Here is a 16,935-nt window from a genome sequence, read left to right on the forward strand (position 1 = left end):
AAACAATTTACAATGTTTAAGAATGCGCCATCTGCGTCAAATGTATAGTTTGATGATGATGATGTATAAAAAGCTTCTTCACCTTTTCTTTTTTTATGTCAACTGGTAGAGAATGGCAAAAGGACTAAAAACTGATCTATATATGGCAATATGATTTTGGACACAAAATTGCTTTTGGTGGGAACCATTAAAACTTGTTCACTGTAATATTGATGAAATGCAAATATTCAATTTCAATTTTTGACAGACTTTCAGATATCAGAGATGAAACACCAGTTCATAAATTAGAGTCAGTAGCAATTGTGACAGATGCTCATGAGAAAGCCAAGAATACTCTGATATAAAAACATAGATTTTTGTAATACTATTTAATAAAAAAAAACTTTAGTTTTAGAAATAATTGGATTTTTACAATTTGTTATTAGCATATGAGTTTATTTAAAACTAGCCTAATCTAGTAATAGAAGTATTCATAATGGGTAAATGGTAGATAGATCAGTTGAATAGGCCTACTGGTACTATGCACAGTATAACAATTACTTACAGTTGTAATATTATTATTCTAGACAATAACCATTAGTATATAAAACAACAATGGCTAATAATGGCTCAACAATCAAACTATTAACAATTGTATGTACATCAAGTGAAAATTGCATTCAGGTATATATATTTATATCAACAAATATTTTAACCAACACTAACATTTTTAACAGGAATCAGGAAGTTAAATATTTTATTTATATACAAGATTTGTCTAGATGTTCACCTAATAAATAGACAGAATATGAATCTTTATTTTTTTTGGTTCAAATACAAAACATGTCATGGCATTCACTAGGTACTTGTAAAGGATGTTAGCAGGTCTCCTGAAGTAAAGCATGCTTCTTGAGTTATGATTTGGTTGCGAAATATTTTGTTTCGAAAAATAGAAACAATGCCAACTGAATCAAGAAACGCAGGAACTAGAATTCGTCGCAGAAAGGTATTTGGGGGATGGAAATATGAACACACATGCATATAAGCTGATGGTTTTGATTCGTGCGAAAAAATTCGGCTTGGAAAACAGGCTTTAAGGTAAACCAGGTAAACAGCAAACATGATTTCACCAATAAGAATGCTTGTCAAACAATTTAATTTAAGAATGTCAAACTAGATTTAGTTAATGGGTACTTGTTACTTGATGAGGATGCCAGCACTGTGAACCATGTTTACGTGGTCGATACGTAAAATGATGTTTTAGGTAAACCAGGTAAACAGCAAACATGATTCCACCAATGAGAATGCTTGTCATAACAATGATGACAAGTGATATAGGATTAGGCAGTGGTGCCATATCAACATACACCTAAAATAAAATGACAAGTGATATAGGATTAGGTAGTGGTGCCATATCAACATACACCTAAAATAAAATACACATAATAATAATTTTCCATTTCCAAAAACTAATCTGAGTATTAAACTGTTTTAAATAATATCAGAGGGGAATTGAAGTTTTTGACTATTAATTGGCCGATTGGTCAACTTTAGCATTGTTTTTTGGTCAAACATATATTTTATGCACTACAAATATGTTATGTATAATTATTATGTTGAGATGTTAAAACATTTACCGAAAATATAATAAGTAAGCAAACTCATCAATGAACAAACCGGTGTACAGTACCTGAAATTCATCCTCTAGAGGGCAGTACGAGAAGCCATGAACGACAGTTACCTTGAAATGATATAGCTCAGAACCCTTAAAAAAAACGAATCATACAAAATAATGTTTAGCCACTACAATCAGGAAGACTATGGTACGCTGCAAACAATTTATCAAAAATATAGAGCCAGTCATAAAATGTATGAAAAATTGTATATTCATACCAGTAATGTAATTTTTATTGTATCTGGTGTGAGAAAAGTTTCACTATCTTGAATATTGGGGTCAACCTTCATGGCTTTCAAACTTGGAGTAGGTACATCTATGATGATAAAATATAATTCAGACATTCAAAGTTTGTATTAATAATTGCTAAATAATCCTCCTATGAAGCCACAACATTCACGAAATAAAATATTATACTTAATTTCAGCAGTAGTTTATTATTATATTACGCTTTCCCTACGGCTTCGATTCACTGGCGCTTCATCTCAGATATCACCTCTACTTTAACAAAACATTTTAAAATCAAAGGACGAGCCGCCCTCTATAGTATTGTATGCCAACCCAGAATGCAACTGCCTATTTTGTCTTTAGACCCGATATTGCCTCTATGCGTACAGACAATTCGGTAAGTTTTCACCTTTTTTAGGTGTATTATACCCCTTTTACACTATCACCGTAACAGCGGTGTAACCCCGCAGTTGTTAGTACACCGGGTCGTTAAACGCCGGTGTTGTGGTTTTTATTGACTGGTGTAAATGGGAAAATCCAACCACCCCAGTGTGCTCTCCCCGGGGTGAAACAAAGCTGAATGTTTTCCGGTGTAGTCGAATCTACACCGGAGACACGAAGTGTAAACGGTTTTTGTGGTTCAACACCGAGCTGTTAAAGGTCATTGACGTGAAAATGTAACATGTTGTCACAGAAATACAATATATTATGCAAACAAAATAGGTTTTTTGCTTAAAATACCTTTTTTTTTTGCTTAAAATAATAATTGTACGATATATTGTGCTTTTCGTTTTTCTTTTAAAGGCACAAAAACATTTGTTGAAACACCGGTTCTCGTCAGATCACCGAAGTTTAGCGATGTTGGGCCTGGTTAGAGCTTGGATGGAAGACCATCTGGGAATAGCGGGTGCTGTATATGGAGCTGGGGTCCCGTTTGAAATTTGAAATCAGCACTGCTGACTCTTATGGCAGCCCCTGCATCTAGTATCTGCCTCAGACCTTTGGTCAAGGTGGGCACTGGACGAGAGAAGCCCTTGATCAATGTTAGGACCAATCAAGGTGCTTTAAACAGTCCTGGCTTTGTTTGTATCAAACCTGTTAGTGGCGGTAATTATCGCTGTTGGTTTCGATTGAATAAAATAAAAACAAGGCCAACATCCATAAGTCGCGTGCTCTCAGAAAAAAATGAACTTTCAAAAAGTAATGTACTTTAAAACTTTTCTGTACATCAAAACAGTTCAAAAAGTACAGAAAAACGCGAAGTGATACCCGACAGACCTAGTGAACTATAGAGTCGCGTGTACGTCTAAAAACGAAATGAAACGCTTCTATTGGGCCGTTGCATCATGAGACAAACTTTTAGTCGCGGGGGATACGCATAAGGTAAAACAAACGACCGATAGAGGGCTCACTACTTTTTGACGTGGATGTAAACATCATATTCATACTCGTCTTCTATTTAAAAACAAGGAACAACTTCAACTCCAGTTAATAATGGCTCTCAAATCACTCCTTCTCATAAACACAGCAAATGGAGATGATAGAAACGCTTGCTTCTGCAACAGCATAATTCAAGTTCTACAAAGAACTTACTCAATTAGAAACCATATTGTGCAAGCTATGACTAGTCATTCTCTCAAATGTGAATTGAAAGATATTTTTCTTGCTCAAGGAACTTCAGAAATAAAAAGTGCTGCTAAAATTCGGAAATTGATTGGTGGGGACTTTGCAGTAGGCACACAGCAAGATGCCAAGGAATTCATGGATACTCTCATTCAACGGTGTTATCCCTCACACCAAAATCCCTTCAGATTCACCATGAAAAATCAGTTTCATGCACTAAGAACTTCTCACTGTTCTTCTTGTGTTCAAGACCCAATAAGTGACAGATCGTTTTCTCTTCATCTGCCTCTTGAGAATGAAAAAGAAACAACACCAGTAAGGCTCCAAGAAATGATAAATCGCTATTTCAGTCAAAGCACTGTAAATAAGCGCTGCAGTAAATGTTCAAATCCCTCTGAACAGAACTTTACTGTTGATAAACAGTTCACAGAGTCTGGACCATACTTGTGCATTCAACTTTTAAGGTTCAACAATGCTCTTAAAAAAATGAATCATTTTGTAAAGGGTTCATTTAAAATCACCGTACAGAATGTTAATTACAAACTAATAGCTGTCATCAATCACCAAGGACTATTCCATAGTGGACACTACTATTCTTTGCTGAAGTGTGCTGGAGGATGGTATAAATGTGAGGATGCCAAGTTTCCTGAGAGAATAGCAGAAAATTCAGTTTTCTCTGTTCTCAATTATGTTTACATTTTTGAGAAAGTTTCTGAACTCGGAGCAATCCAAAATCGATCATCAAACACTACAACACAACACTCTACTATTTTATTAAAACTGCTTCAATTGTTGATTCTCCTGAAAAGAGCTCAAATACACAACTTTGTTCTGGTCCAAGTAACACACACAAAAAAGTTAAGACTACAATTAATGTTTTGTCAGAAGACTCTGGTGAGGAGGATTTCATTTTCATCACTCATCCTCCTAAAAAAAATCAACATTCTTTCTCCAATTTGCCAAAAGATATTAGTAGTTAGTTCAATGATGGAAAAACTGAGCCAGACAGCATTTCAAATGTTTCAAGTGAAGTTATACAAAAAGCATCTGATGCCAAATCTTCAAGAAAAATATCCACCTTAATATCTGATAACAAGTCTAAAAATCATATTGGCCAATATACAGATGACTTTGAAACAAGAATCTACAGTCACAATGTGAAAAGCTGCTTCATTCAACTTGGCTCAAGAGTTGATGAACAGACAAAACTTTCATCTTCCACAGAAACAATCAGCAAGTTAAAACTTGTCTGTACATCAAAACAGTTCAAAAAGTACAGAAAAGCGTTAAAACGCATAGTGATACCGGACCGACAGACAGACCGACATAGTGAACTATTGAGTCGTGTCCACGCGCAAAACAGTTAAAAAAGTACAGAAAAGCAATAAAACGCATAGTGATACCGGACCGACAGACAGACCGACCTATCGACCGACATAGTGAACTATTGAGTCGCGTCCACGCGACTAAAAACTCTACCCTGGCCAATTCCATGTAGGCCTAATTATTCAAAAAGGGAAAACAAATATATAATATTGACGTCTCAACGGATGAAAATGATATCTTTTTTAGGAACTGAAAACGTACCATACAATAATTAATTTTCCTTCATTGATACATTGTTATGCTAATTAACAAATACATTTTTTATTTTAAATACCTACCGTACCTACCCTATTTTTATGCCAACCTAACAATTTAAGGCCTATTTAATGTATGTACAGTCTACAAGGCGGAAATGCAGTCATTTTAAAAAGAAAAATAATTGTTAATGTTTAAAATAATAAATGATAATCTTAATAGCCACAAAGAAAATTTAACACTGGACTACATTAAAAATTAAATAAATTGTGTGTAAATTCGGATTATTATGTTTTGATACGAGATTTGTCGATATGTTCCATTGTTTAAACGTTTAAACCATAGTTAGTTAAGTTCCATGTGTGTGCTCGCAATGGTGATTTCATTGACAGCACCGGGGTGATCGATGTAGTGTAAATGGGTGCAACTTGGGTTCATCTCGCAGATTTTTTGGCTAGTGTAAGTAGTGTACAAGAGTCCTGGGGAGAACAAAGGAAATCTATTGTGTGAAAGGTTAACAATAGAGGGGTGATTGTTAACAAAGAAGGGACGCTAAGAGAACAATAGTGTTCCTTAGAATGTGTGAAAGGGTAACAATAGAGGGGTGATTGTTAACAAAGAAGGGATGCTAAGAGAACAATAGAATGTGTGAAAGGGTAACAATAGAGGGGTGATTGTTAACAAAGAAGGGACGCTAAGAGAACAATAGAATGTGTGAAAGGTTAACAATAAAGGGGTGATTGTTGGGGAGAACAAAGGAAATCTATTGTTTGAGAATTATAGTTAAAAAAAACAAAGGGTTTGCTAATTAAAGTCCTAGGCTAACAAAGGGTTTGCTAATTAAGTGGGGAGAACAAAGGAAATCTATTGTATGAGAATTATAGAAAAACAAAGGGTTTGCTAATTAAAGTCCTAGGCTAACAAAAGGTTTGCTAATTAAAGTCCTAGGCTAACAAAGGGGTATCTATAGGAGGAGGATAAGTACAGGGAAACAATAAGAAATCTACTTGATTAAAGTTAGGAAAACAATTGGGTATTAATTGGATTATACAGGTGTGTTTGTAGAATGATGGGGGTCACGACAATAGAAATCTAACCAAGAGCTTTGAGGCTAACAAAGGAAATCTATTGTATAAGAATTATAGGAAAACAAAGTGTTTGCTACTTAAAGTCCTAGGCTAACAAAAGGGTATCTATAAGAGGAGGATAAGTACAGGGAAACAATAAGAAATCTACTTGATTAAAGTTAGGAAAACAAATGGGTATTAATTGGATTATACAGGTGTTTTCATAGAATGATGGTGGTCATGACAATAGAAATCTAATTTTAATTAATTAACAATAGAATGTATAGTTTTAACAAGGTGGAGGCTTTGTATAGAGTGTATCACATGTGCTTTACAATTACTGACAATACTCACAACGAGTGCTTTGTTTGTTGACAATAGGATTTAATCATAATATAAAAGAGGGGGTTATAATTAAGGAGCGATTTTTTGCTTGTAACAAGTCTAGGCTAACAAAGGAAATCTATTGTATAAGAATTATAGGAAAACAAAGGGTTTGCTACTTATAGTCCTAGGCTCACAAAGGGGTATCTATAGGAGGAGGATAAGTACAGGGAAATAATAAGAAATCTATTTGATTAAAGTTAGGAAAGCAAATGGGTATTAATTGGATGATACAGGTGTTTTCGTAGAATGATGGTGGTCATGACAATAGAAATCTAATTTTAATTAATTAACAATAGAATGTATAGTTTTAACAAAGTGGAGGCTTTGTATAGAGTGTATCACAGGTGTTTTACAATTACTGATAATACTCACAACGAGTGCTTTGTTTTTTTTGTTGACAATATAGGATAATATAAAAGAGGGAGTTATAATTAAGGAGCGATTGTTTGCTAGCATTTGCGTGATTTGATTGGTCAGAGGTATACAGTCTAGAGCCCCCCTTGTTGAAACAAAAAGTGGATTATAATTCAGGCGGGAATGTATGTAATGGATCTGTTTTTTTTCCGAAGAATGTGATGTTTGTGGAGAAAAGACTAAAACATTTTACGGGGATGACGCATGCTTCCAGTTCTGTGAATATGTATTCAAAAAATATCCCTACGGTCATAATATTACATGCCTTGCTCATAATAATCAAGCTTATGATAGTTACTTTGTAATGCATTATTTGTATTCATGTGGTTTTGTTCCAGATGTCATAACTAATGGTGGTAAGATTCTTTCTAGTAAAATTAAGGGTACTACTATTCGTTTCATTGACTCTGTCATTTTTACCGATGGCTTTAGCCAAACTACCTAAAACAAACAAATCCTTTGGCATTAAAGAGTTAAATAAATAAATTTAACACGGTTGGTAATGCAAACTATGTAGGTCCATATACCGATGCTTCGATGTATGACCCCGAAAAGATGTCTATATCGGCCCGGAATGATTTTCTTATTTGGTACGAGCAGTGGCGAGGCGTTGTTGCTTATCATTTAGACACATATTCAAACGAGTTACTGTTCTTGATAATGGTGTAGATCAGAAAGGGGTCGTCCGTTTTCTAACGGTTTAATAACCAAAGCCTCAGCCTGTAATTTTGTATTTTCCAAGAACTTTTTGAAGCCGAATACAATTGCTCCTTTTCCACCAGAAGATTACTTAACTACGTAGACTCATTCTTTTGCTAGTATGGAGTGGTTAAGTTATGAATAAAAACGACGTAGAATCCATATTCATCACGCCCGTAATGGTAATGAGAAATGCTTTGGTAGATATAAAGTTAATGGGGCTTCGTTTGAACCAAACTTCATATTTGAATTTATTGGATGTAGCAAGGCAGATTCATATCTACAAACACAGAGAAAATCTTCTTATCTGAAACAGACGTTTCCTCAGTACTAGTATATTGAAATTTAGGAGCATAAGTGGAACAACATTAAGAAGTCCTTAACCCCTACGGAATTAGCCGTCATATTTGATGTACCTGCTATTCATCCTACACTTAACCCTCGAGAAGCTTTTTTTTTGGAGGGAGAACCAATGCCGCTAGATTGTTTTACCAAGTTAGATGATGAGCAGATTAGCTATGTTGACTTCACTGGCCTTTATCCGTACTGCAACAAATACGGAACATATCCGATCGGACATCATGAAAAGTTAGCTTTCAAAGATATGTCTACAGATATTCGTGAGTATTTTGGTCTGGTTCAATGCACAGTTAGTCCTCCAAAAAAGCTGCTTCACCCTGTTCTTCCTTATAGGAGTAATGGAAAACTTATGTTTCCTTTATGTTGAACATGTGTTGATAATATGTGTCAGGAATCATGCAACCAAGATGAAAATGAAAGATGCCTTACGGGGAGATGGGTATCAACGGAGTTAGAGAAAGTTAAAGTTGGCTATGTAATTAGGAATGTTACTGTTGTGACAATGTTTCGGACCAAAAAGTTATTGTAAATGATGTGAACAATGACGATTTAGCAGAAATGAAATATATATAATATAAGACGAACAACAATTTGTAAAGGTAAGCAAGAAAGTGAATGTTGTTATGGCGGCATTTACTACTGCTACAGCAAGGCTGAAGCTCTACGACTTATTGGAAAAGTTGCAAGACCGTGTGCTGTACTACGACACCGATTCTTGTGTATTTACATCTAAAGCTGGAGGATGGCGACCACCACTTTGTGATAATTTAGCCCTAACGATAGAAATTATATCTCCACTTTTGTTTCTGGGGGACCAAAACATTATGCTTACATGTTAGACCCGGTAAAACGGTCTGTAAGGTAAAGGGTTTTACCGTAAACTATCAAAATTCAAAATTAATCAATTTTAAAACAGTGAGTGAAATGGTACGTAGGTTGGTCCCCAAAAGTTAACCAAATTTGATCCCAACGGAATAACGTGGAAAGCAAAAGTAAAGATTATCGTATCGTGTATAACAAACGAATAATAATCGATGATTTTAAAACAGTTCCATATGGTTATGTAATGTAAGTACCTGTACATTTCTTAACAAATTTTTTGTGTAAACATTTTTGAACATAAAAAAAAATGTGTAAAGATTTTTGAACATTAAAAAAATTGTGTAAATATTTTTTGAACATAAAAAAAAAATGTGTAAACTTTTTTGAACATAAAAAATGTGTAAATAATTTGTAAAAAAAAAATGTGTAAACAATTTTAAAAAAAATAAAAAATTGTAAAATTGTTCATCAAAATAAAAAAAAAATGTGTAAAAATTTGTGTTAGCAATTGGGCATTTTGTATGTAATACTATACGTTTTAAATGAGTTTACTGTATTAAATAAATAAAATAAAATGTATAAATGTGTATCAAAAAAAAAAAAAAAATGTCAAACTATTTTTTAAAAAAGAAAAAAAAATGTATATATTTATATAGCTTTCAATATTTTTGTAATAGTGTTTTTTTTTCTTTTTTTTTTTACAAAAGGTATCATTCTACTGAATAGTCACTTACTAATCATTTATTTTAATTTTCTTTTTTTTTTTACTACATGTATAACAATTTATTTTTTAGGTAAAAAGAGAAATAAATGTTTATATATATATATAAAGGATTATTACAAATCTAATAATAAAATGGTTCAGCAATACGGTGCAGGGATGGTAAGTAAATCAAGTATTAAATTAATTAATAATCACTAATAATAAAATAAAAAATATATGATGTTTAAATGTGTTACAAATAATTATATAGTTTGTATTTTGATTTATTTATTTATGTTTTATCTTTTCAGAAAAGAGTTCGAGATGAGGATGATAACGATGTTGAAGTTGATACAGAAGAAAATGTCGTTGATCTGAATACTGTTAATATTGAGAATTTGAAGTTATGTTTTCAGCTATTTCTAAAGTTTTACAATCTTACATGAATATCTTAGTAGGTGATGATTTAGTGTTTAACATTATAAATATGCCTATGCCTATTGGTGGTGGTCCGTCTTTTAATCATGGAATAGATTTAATTCACCTAAACGTCAGATCATTAATAAGAAGCAAAGAGGATGATGAAAACATATGTTGTGCTAGGGCTTTGGTTGTCGGAATTTCGAGAATTGAAGATAAAGGTGTTAATACCCAAAGATGGGAACAACTTAGGAAGCCGTCTTATTTCCAAGAGCATGAAGCCAATCAACTAATGTTGAGAGCTGGTGTTAATCGTGGTCTTTCTGGTATTGAGGAACTTAAACGTTTTCAGAGGGTATTGTTTGATTACCAAATAGTTGTGATTTCCAAGGACAATCTCCACACAGTGATATTTAGCGGTGAGTACCGAGCAAAGCAAATTTATTTATATCATCATGACAAACATTATGATGTCATTGTTTCAGTAGCACCTTTTTGAAGGTTCGCCATTTTTGTAATCTTTGCTTTCAATGTTATACGGTCAAGTTCAATCACAAATGTAAGTGTACTTTTGAACTCTGTTGTTCCCATGACTGTGTTCCTACTGTCGATACTGCTACTTCGGTTTATTGTGAAGACGGTAGATGTTCTTTTAAGAATTACAAGTGCTTTGCTAATCATAAAATTGCTAGTCCAAAAGTATCTATTTGTGATAAGAAGAAACTTTGTATTGTGTATGATTGCACAAAACATTTTTGTAGGACATGTTCTATGTTAGTTGATAGTAGTCATGTGTATTACATGATGAAGATTAAGTTTCAGGATAAAAAGGAGAAGAATTATAAAAATGATATTGAAAGAAAAAATGCGGCGGAGAAGTTCTTTTTCTTCGATTTCGAGTGTACACAAGAGACCGATGAACACATTCCAAATCTCTGTGTTCTACAGAAATGCTGTGTAGACTGTATCGCCGGTGATGTGGATTCCGAAGAATGTGATGTTTGTGGGGAAAAGACTAAAATATTTTACGGTGATGACGCATGCTTCCAGTTCTGTGAGTATGTATTCAAAAAATATCCTTACGGTCATAATAATATTACATGCCTTGCTCATAACTATCAAGCTTATGATAGTTACTTTGTAATGCGTTATTTGTATTCATGTGGTTTTGTTCCAGATGTCATAACTAATGGTGGTAAGATTCTTTCTACTAAAATTAAGGGTACTACTATTCGTTTCACATTGACTCTCTGTCATTTTTACCGATGGCTTTAGCCAAACTACCTAAAACCTTTGGCATTAAAGAGTTAAAGAAGGGTTACTTTCCTCATAAATGTAACACCGTTGGTAATGCAAACTATTTTAGGTCCATATCCCGGTGCTTCGATGTATGATCCCGACAAGATGTCTGAATCAGCCCGGAATGATTTTCTTATTTGGTACGAACAGAGGCGAGGTGAAATTTTCGATTTAAAGAGTCAGCTAATTGATTATTGCGTTAGTGACGTGTACATTCTTAGGCGTTGCTTATCATTTAGACACATATTCAAACGAGTAACTGTTCTTGATAATGGTATAGATCAGGAAGGGGTCGATCCGTTTTCTAATGGTTTAATAACCAAAGCCTCAGCTTGTAATATTGTATTTTCTAGGAACTTTTTGAAGCCGAATACAATTGCTCCTTTTCCACCAGCAGATTACTTAACTACATAGACTCATTCTTTTGCTAGTATGGAGTGGTTAAGTTATGAATCAAAGCGACGTGGAATCCATATTCATCATGCCCATAATGGTAATGAGAAATGCTTTGGTAGATATAAAGTTGATGGGGCTTCGTTTGAACCAAACTTAATATTTGAATTTATGGGATGTTTATATCATGGCTGTACTAAGTGCTATCGTCCACAAGACAAAAATCCTTTCACTGGTCTAAGCATGGCAGATTCATATCTACAAACACAGAGAAAATCTTCTTATCTGAAACAGACGTTTCCTCAGTACCAGTATATTGAAATTTGGGAGCATGAGTGGAACAACATTAAGAAGTCCTTAACCCCTACGGAATTAGCCGTCATATTTGACGTACCTGCTATTCATCCTAAACTTAACCCTCGAGAACTTTTTTTGAAGGAGAACCAATGCCGCTAGATTGTTTTACCAAGTTCAAGATGATGAGCAGATTAGCTATGTTGACTTCACTATAGCCTCTATCCGTACTGCAACAAATACAAAACATATCCGACCGGACATCCTGAAAAGGTTCATACGACCGAGACAGTTGATTTAGAATAGGTGGGATTTGTTTGTGCCTTCCGTCGCCCAAACAGTCTTGTCGTAATATCGATAAATAAATCGTTTGTATAATAATAAGTTTGGGCGACGGTAGGCACAAACAAATCCCACCTATTCTAAATCAACTGTCTCGGTCGTATGAACCTTTTCAGGATGTCCGGTCGGATATGTTTCGTATTTGTTGCAGTACGGATAGAGGCTATAGTGAAGTCAACATAGCTAATCTGCTCATCATCTTGAACTTGGTAAAACAATCTAGCGGCATTGGTTCTCCTTCAAAAAAAGTTCTCGAGGGTTAAGTTTAGGATGAATAGCAGGTACGTCAAATATGACGGCTAATTCCGTAGGGGTTAAGGACTTCTTAATGTTGTTCCACTCATGCTCCCAAATTTCAATATACTGGTACTGAGGAAACGTCTGTTTCAGATAAGAAGATTTTCTCTGTGTTTGTAGATATGAATCTGCCATGCTTAGACCAGTGAAAGGATTTTTGTCTTGTGGACGATAGCACTTAGTACAGCCATGATATAAACATCCCATAAATTCAAATATTAAGTTTGGTTCAAACGAAGCCCCATCAACTTTATATCTACCAAAGCATTTCTCATTACCATTATGGGCATGATGAATATGGATTCCACGTCGCTTTGATTCATAACTTAACCACTCCATACTAGCAAAAGAATGAGTCCATGTAGTTAAGTAATCTGCTGGTGGAAAAGGAGCAATTGTATTCGGCTTCAAAAAGTTCCTAGAAAATACAATATTACAAGCTGAGGCTTTGGTTATTAAACCATTAGAAAACGGATCGACCCCTTCCTGATCTATACCATTATCAAGAACAGTTACTCGTTTGAATATGTGTCTAAATGATAAGCAACGCCTAAGAATGTACACGTCACTAACGCAATAATCAATTAGCTGACTCTTTAAATCGAAAATTTCACCTCGCCTCTGTTCGTACCAAATAAGAAAATCATTCCGGGCTGATTCAGACATCTTGTCGGGATCATACATCGAAGCACCGGGATATGGACCTAAAATAGTTTGCATTACCAACGGTGTTACATTTATGAGGAAAGTAACCCTTCTTTAACTCTTTAATGCCAAAGGTTTTAGGTAGTTTGGCTAAAGCCATCGGTAAAAATGACAGAGAGTCAATGTGAAACGAATAGTAGTACCCTTAATTTTAGTAGAAAGAATCTTACCACCATTAGTTATGACATCTGGAACAAAACCACATGAATACAAATAACGCATTACAAAGTAACTATCATAAGCTTGATAGTTATGAGCAAGGCATGTAATATTATTATGACCGTAAGGATATTTTTTGAATACATACTCACAGAACTGGAAGCATGCGTCATCACCGTAAAATATTTTAGTCTTTTCCCCACAAACATCACATTCTTCGGAATCCACATCACCGGCGATACAGTCTACACAGCATTTCTGTAGAACACAGAGATTTGGAATGTGTTCATCGGTCTCTTGTGTACACTCGAAATCGAAGAAAAAGAACTTCTCCGCCGCATTTTTTCTTTCAATATCATTTTTATAATTCTTCTCCTTTTTATCCTGAAACTTAATCTTCATCATGTAATACACATGACTACTATCAACTAACATAGAACATGTCCTACAAAAATGTTTTGTGCAATCATACACAATACAAAGTTTCTTCTTATCACAAATAGATACTTTTGGACTAGCAATTTTATGATTAGCAAAGCACTTGTAATTCTTAAAAGAACATCTACCGTCTTCACAATAAACCGAAGTAGCAGTATCGACAGTAGGAACACAGTCATGGGAACAACAGAGTTCAAAAGTACACTTACATTTGTGATTGAACTTGACCGTATAACATTGAAAGCAAAGATTACAAAAATGGCGAACCTTCAAAAAGGTGCTACTGAAACAATGACATCATAATGTTTGTCATGATGATATAAATAAATTTGCTTTGCTCGGTACTCACCGCTAAATATCACTGTGTGGAGATTGTCCTTGGAAATCACAACTATTTGGTAATCAAACAATACCCTCTGAAAACGTTTAAGTTCCTCAATACCAGAAAGACCACGATTAACACCAGCTCTCAACATTAGTTGATTGGCTTCATGCTCTTGGAAATAAGACGGCTTCCTAAGTTGTTCCCATCTTTGGGTATTAACACCTTTATCTTCAATTCTCGAAATTCCGACAACCAAAGCCCTTGCACAACATATGTTTTCATCATCCTCTTTGCTTCTTATTAATGATCTGACGTTTAGGTGAATTAAATCTATTCCATGATTAAAAGACGGACCACCACCAATAGGCATAGGCATATTTATAATGTTAAACACTAAATCATCACCTACTAAGATATTCATGTAAGATTGTAAAACTTTAGAAATAGCTGAAAACATAACTTCAAATTCTCAATATTAACAGTATTCAGATCAACGACATTTTCTTCTGTATCAACTTCAACATCGTTATCATCCTCATCTCGAACTCTTTTCTGAAAAGATAAAACATAAATAAATAAATCAAAATACAAACTATATAATTATTTGTAACACATTTAAACATCATATATTTTTTATTTTATTATTAGTGATTATTAATTAATTTAATACTTGATTTACTTACCATCCCTGCACCGTATTGCTGAACCATTTTATTATTAGATTTGTAATAATCCTTTATATATATATATAAACATTTATTTCTCTTTTTACCTAAAAAATAAATTGTTATACATGTAGTAAAAAAAAAAAGAAAATTAAAATAAATGATTAGTAAGTGACTATTCAGTAGAATGATACCTTTTGTAAAAAAAAAAAGAAAAAAAAACACTATTACAAAAATATTGAAAGCTATATAAATATATACATTTTTTTTTCTTTTTTAAAAAATAGTTTGACATTTTTTTTTTTTTTTTGATACACATTTATACATTTTATTTTATTTATTTAATACAGTAAACTCATTTAAAACGTATAGTATTACATACAAAATGCCCAATTGCTAACACAAATTTTTACACATTTTTTTTTTATTTTGATGAACAATTTTACAATTTTTTTTTTTTTTTTAAATTGTTTACACATTTTTTTTTTACAAATTATTTACACATTTTTTATGTTCAAAAAATATTTACACAATTTTTTTAATGTTCAAAAATCTTTACACATTTTTTTTTATGTTCAAAAATGTTTACACAAAAAATTTGTTAAGAAATGTACAGGTACTTACATTACATAACCATATGGAACTGTTTTAAAATCATCGATTATTATTCGTTTGTTATACACGATACGATAATCTTTACTTTTGCTTTCCACGTTATTCCGTTGGGATCAAATTTGGTTAACTTTTGGGGACCAACCTACGTACCATTTCACTCACTGTTTTAAAATTGATTAATTTTGAATTTTGATAGTTTACGGTAAAACCCTTTACCTTACAGACCGTTTTACCGGGTCTAACATGTAAGCATAATGTTTTGGTCCCCCAGAAACAAAAGTGGAGATATAATTTCTATCGTTAGGGCTAAATTATCACAAAGTGGTGGTCGCCATCCTCCAGCTTTAGATGTAAATACACAAGAATCGGTGTCGTAGTACAGCACACGGTCTTGCAACTTTTCCAATAAGTCGTAGAGCTTTAGCCTTGCTGTAGCAGTAGTAAATGCCGCCATAACAACATTCACTTTCTTGCTTACCTTTACAAATTGTTGTTCGTCTTATATTATATATATTTCATTTCTGCTAAATCGTCATTGTTCACATCATTTACAATAACTTTTTGGTCCGAAACATTGTCACAACAGTAACATTCCTAATTACATAGCCAACTTTAACTTTCTCTAACTCCGTTGATACCCATCTCCCCGTAAGGCATCTTTCATTTTCATCTTGGTTGCATGATTCCTGACACATATTATCAACACATGTTCAACATAAAGGAAACATAAGTTTTCCATTACTCCTATAAGGAAGAACAGGGTGAAGCAGCTTTTTTGGAGGACTAACTGTGCATTGAACCAGACCAAAATACTCACGAATATCTGTAGACATATCTTTGAAAGCTAACTTTTCATGATGTCCGATCGGATATGTTCCGTATTTGTTGCAGTACGGATAAAGGCCAGTGAAGTCAACATAGCTAATCTGCTCATCATCTAACTTGGTAAAACAATCTAGCGGCATTGGTTCTCCCTCCAAAAAAAAAGCTTCTCGAGGGTTAAGTGTAGGATGAATAGCAGGTACATCAAATATGACGGCTAATTCCGTAGGGGTTAAGGACTTCTTAATGTTGTTCCACTTATGCTCCTAAATTTCAATATACTAGTACTGAGGAAACGTCTGTTTCAGATAAGAAGATTTTCTCTGTGTTTGTAGATATGAATCTGCCTTGCTACATCCAATAAATTCAAATATGAAGTTTGGTTCAAACGAAGCCCCATTAACTTTATATCTACCAAAGCATTTCTCATTACCATTACGGGCGTGATGAATATGGATTCTACGTCGTTTTTATTCATAACTTAACCACTCCATACTAGCAAAAGAATGAGTCTACGTAGTTAAGTAATCTTCTGGTGGAAAAGGAGCAATTGTATTCGGCTTCAAAAAGTTCTTGGAAAATACAAAATTACAGGCTGAGGCTTTGGTTATTAAACCGTTAGA

At 33.8% G+C, this 16,935-nt stretch overlaps 1 protein-coding gene across 1 annotated transcript in view; it reads right to left on the bottom strand.

Moving 5' to 3' along the window:
• Positions 1-405: 405 nt before the first annotated feature.
• The window catches only part of LOC144836866 (cation channel sperm-associated auxiliary subunit beta-like), a 38,806-nt gene continuing 22,276 nt past the window's right edge, over positions 406-16,935 (bottom strand). Inside the window, exons 22-24 of the mRNA XM_078691771.1 lie at positions 1,873-1,970; positions 1,670-1,744; positions 406-1,348 (exon numbers count right to left, since the gene is read on the bottom strand). Of these exons, the coding sequence (XP_078547897.1) occupies positions 1,163-1,348; positions 1,670-1,744; positions 1,873-1,970 (359 nt within the window). The 3' untranslated portion in view covers positions 406-1,162. The remainder of the gene's footprint in view (positions 1,349-1,669; positions 1,745-1,872; positions 1,971-16,935) is intronic.

The sequence above is a fragment of the Antedon bifida genome, chromosome 3, assembly GCF_963402885.1.
Source record: "Antedon bifida chromosome 3, ecAntBifi1.1, whole genome shotgun sequence".
Lineage (NCBI taxonomy): Eukaryota > Metazoa > Echinodermata > Crinoidea > Comatulida > Antedonidae > Antedon > Antedon bifida.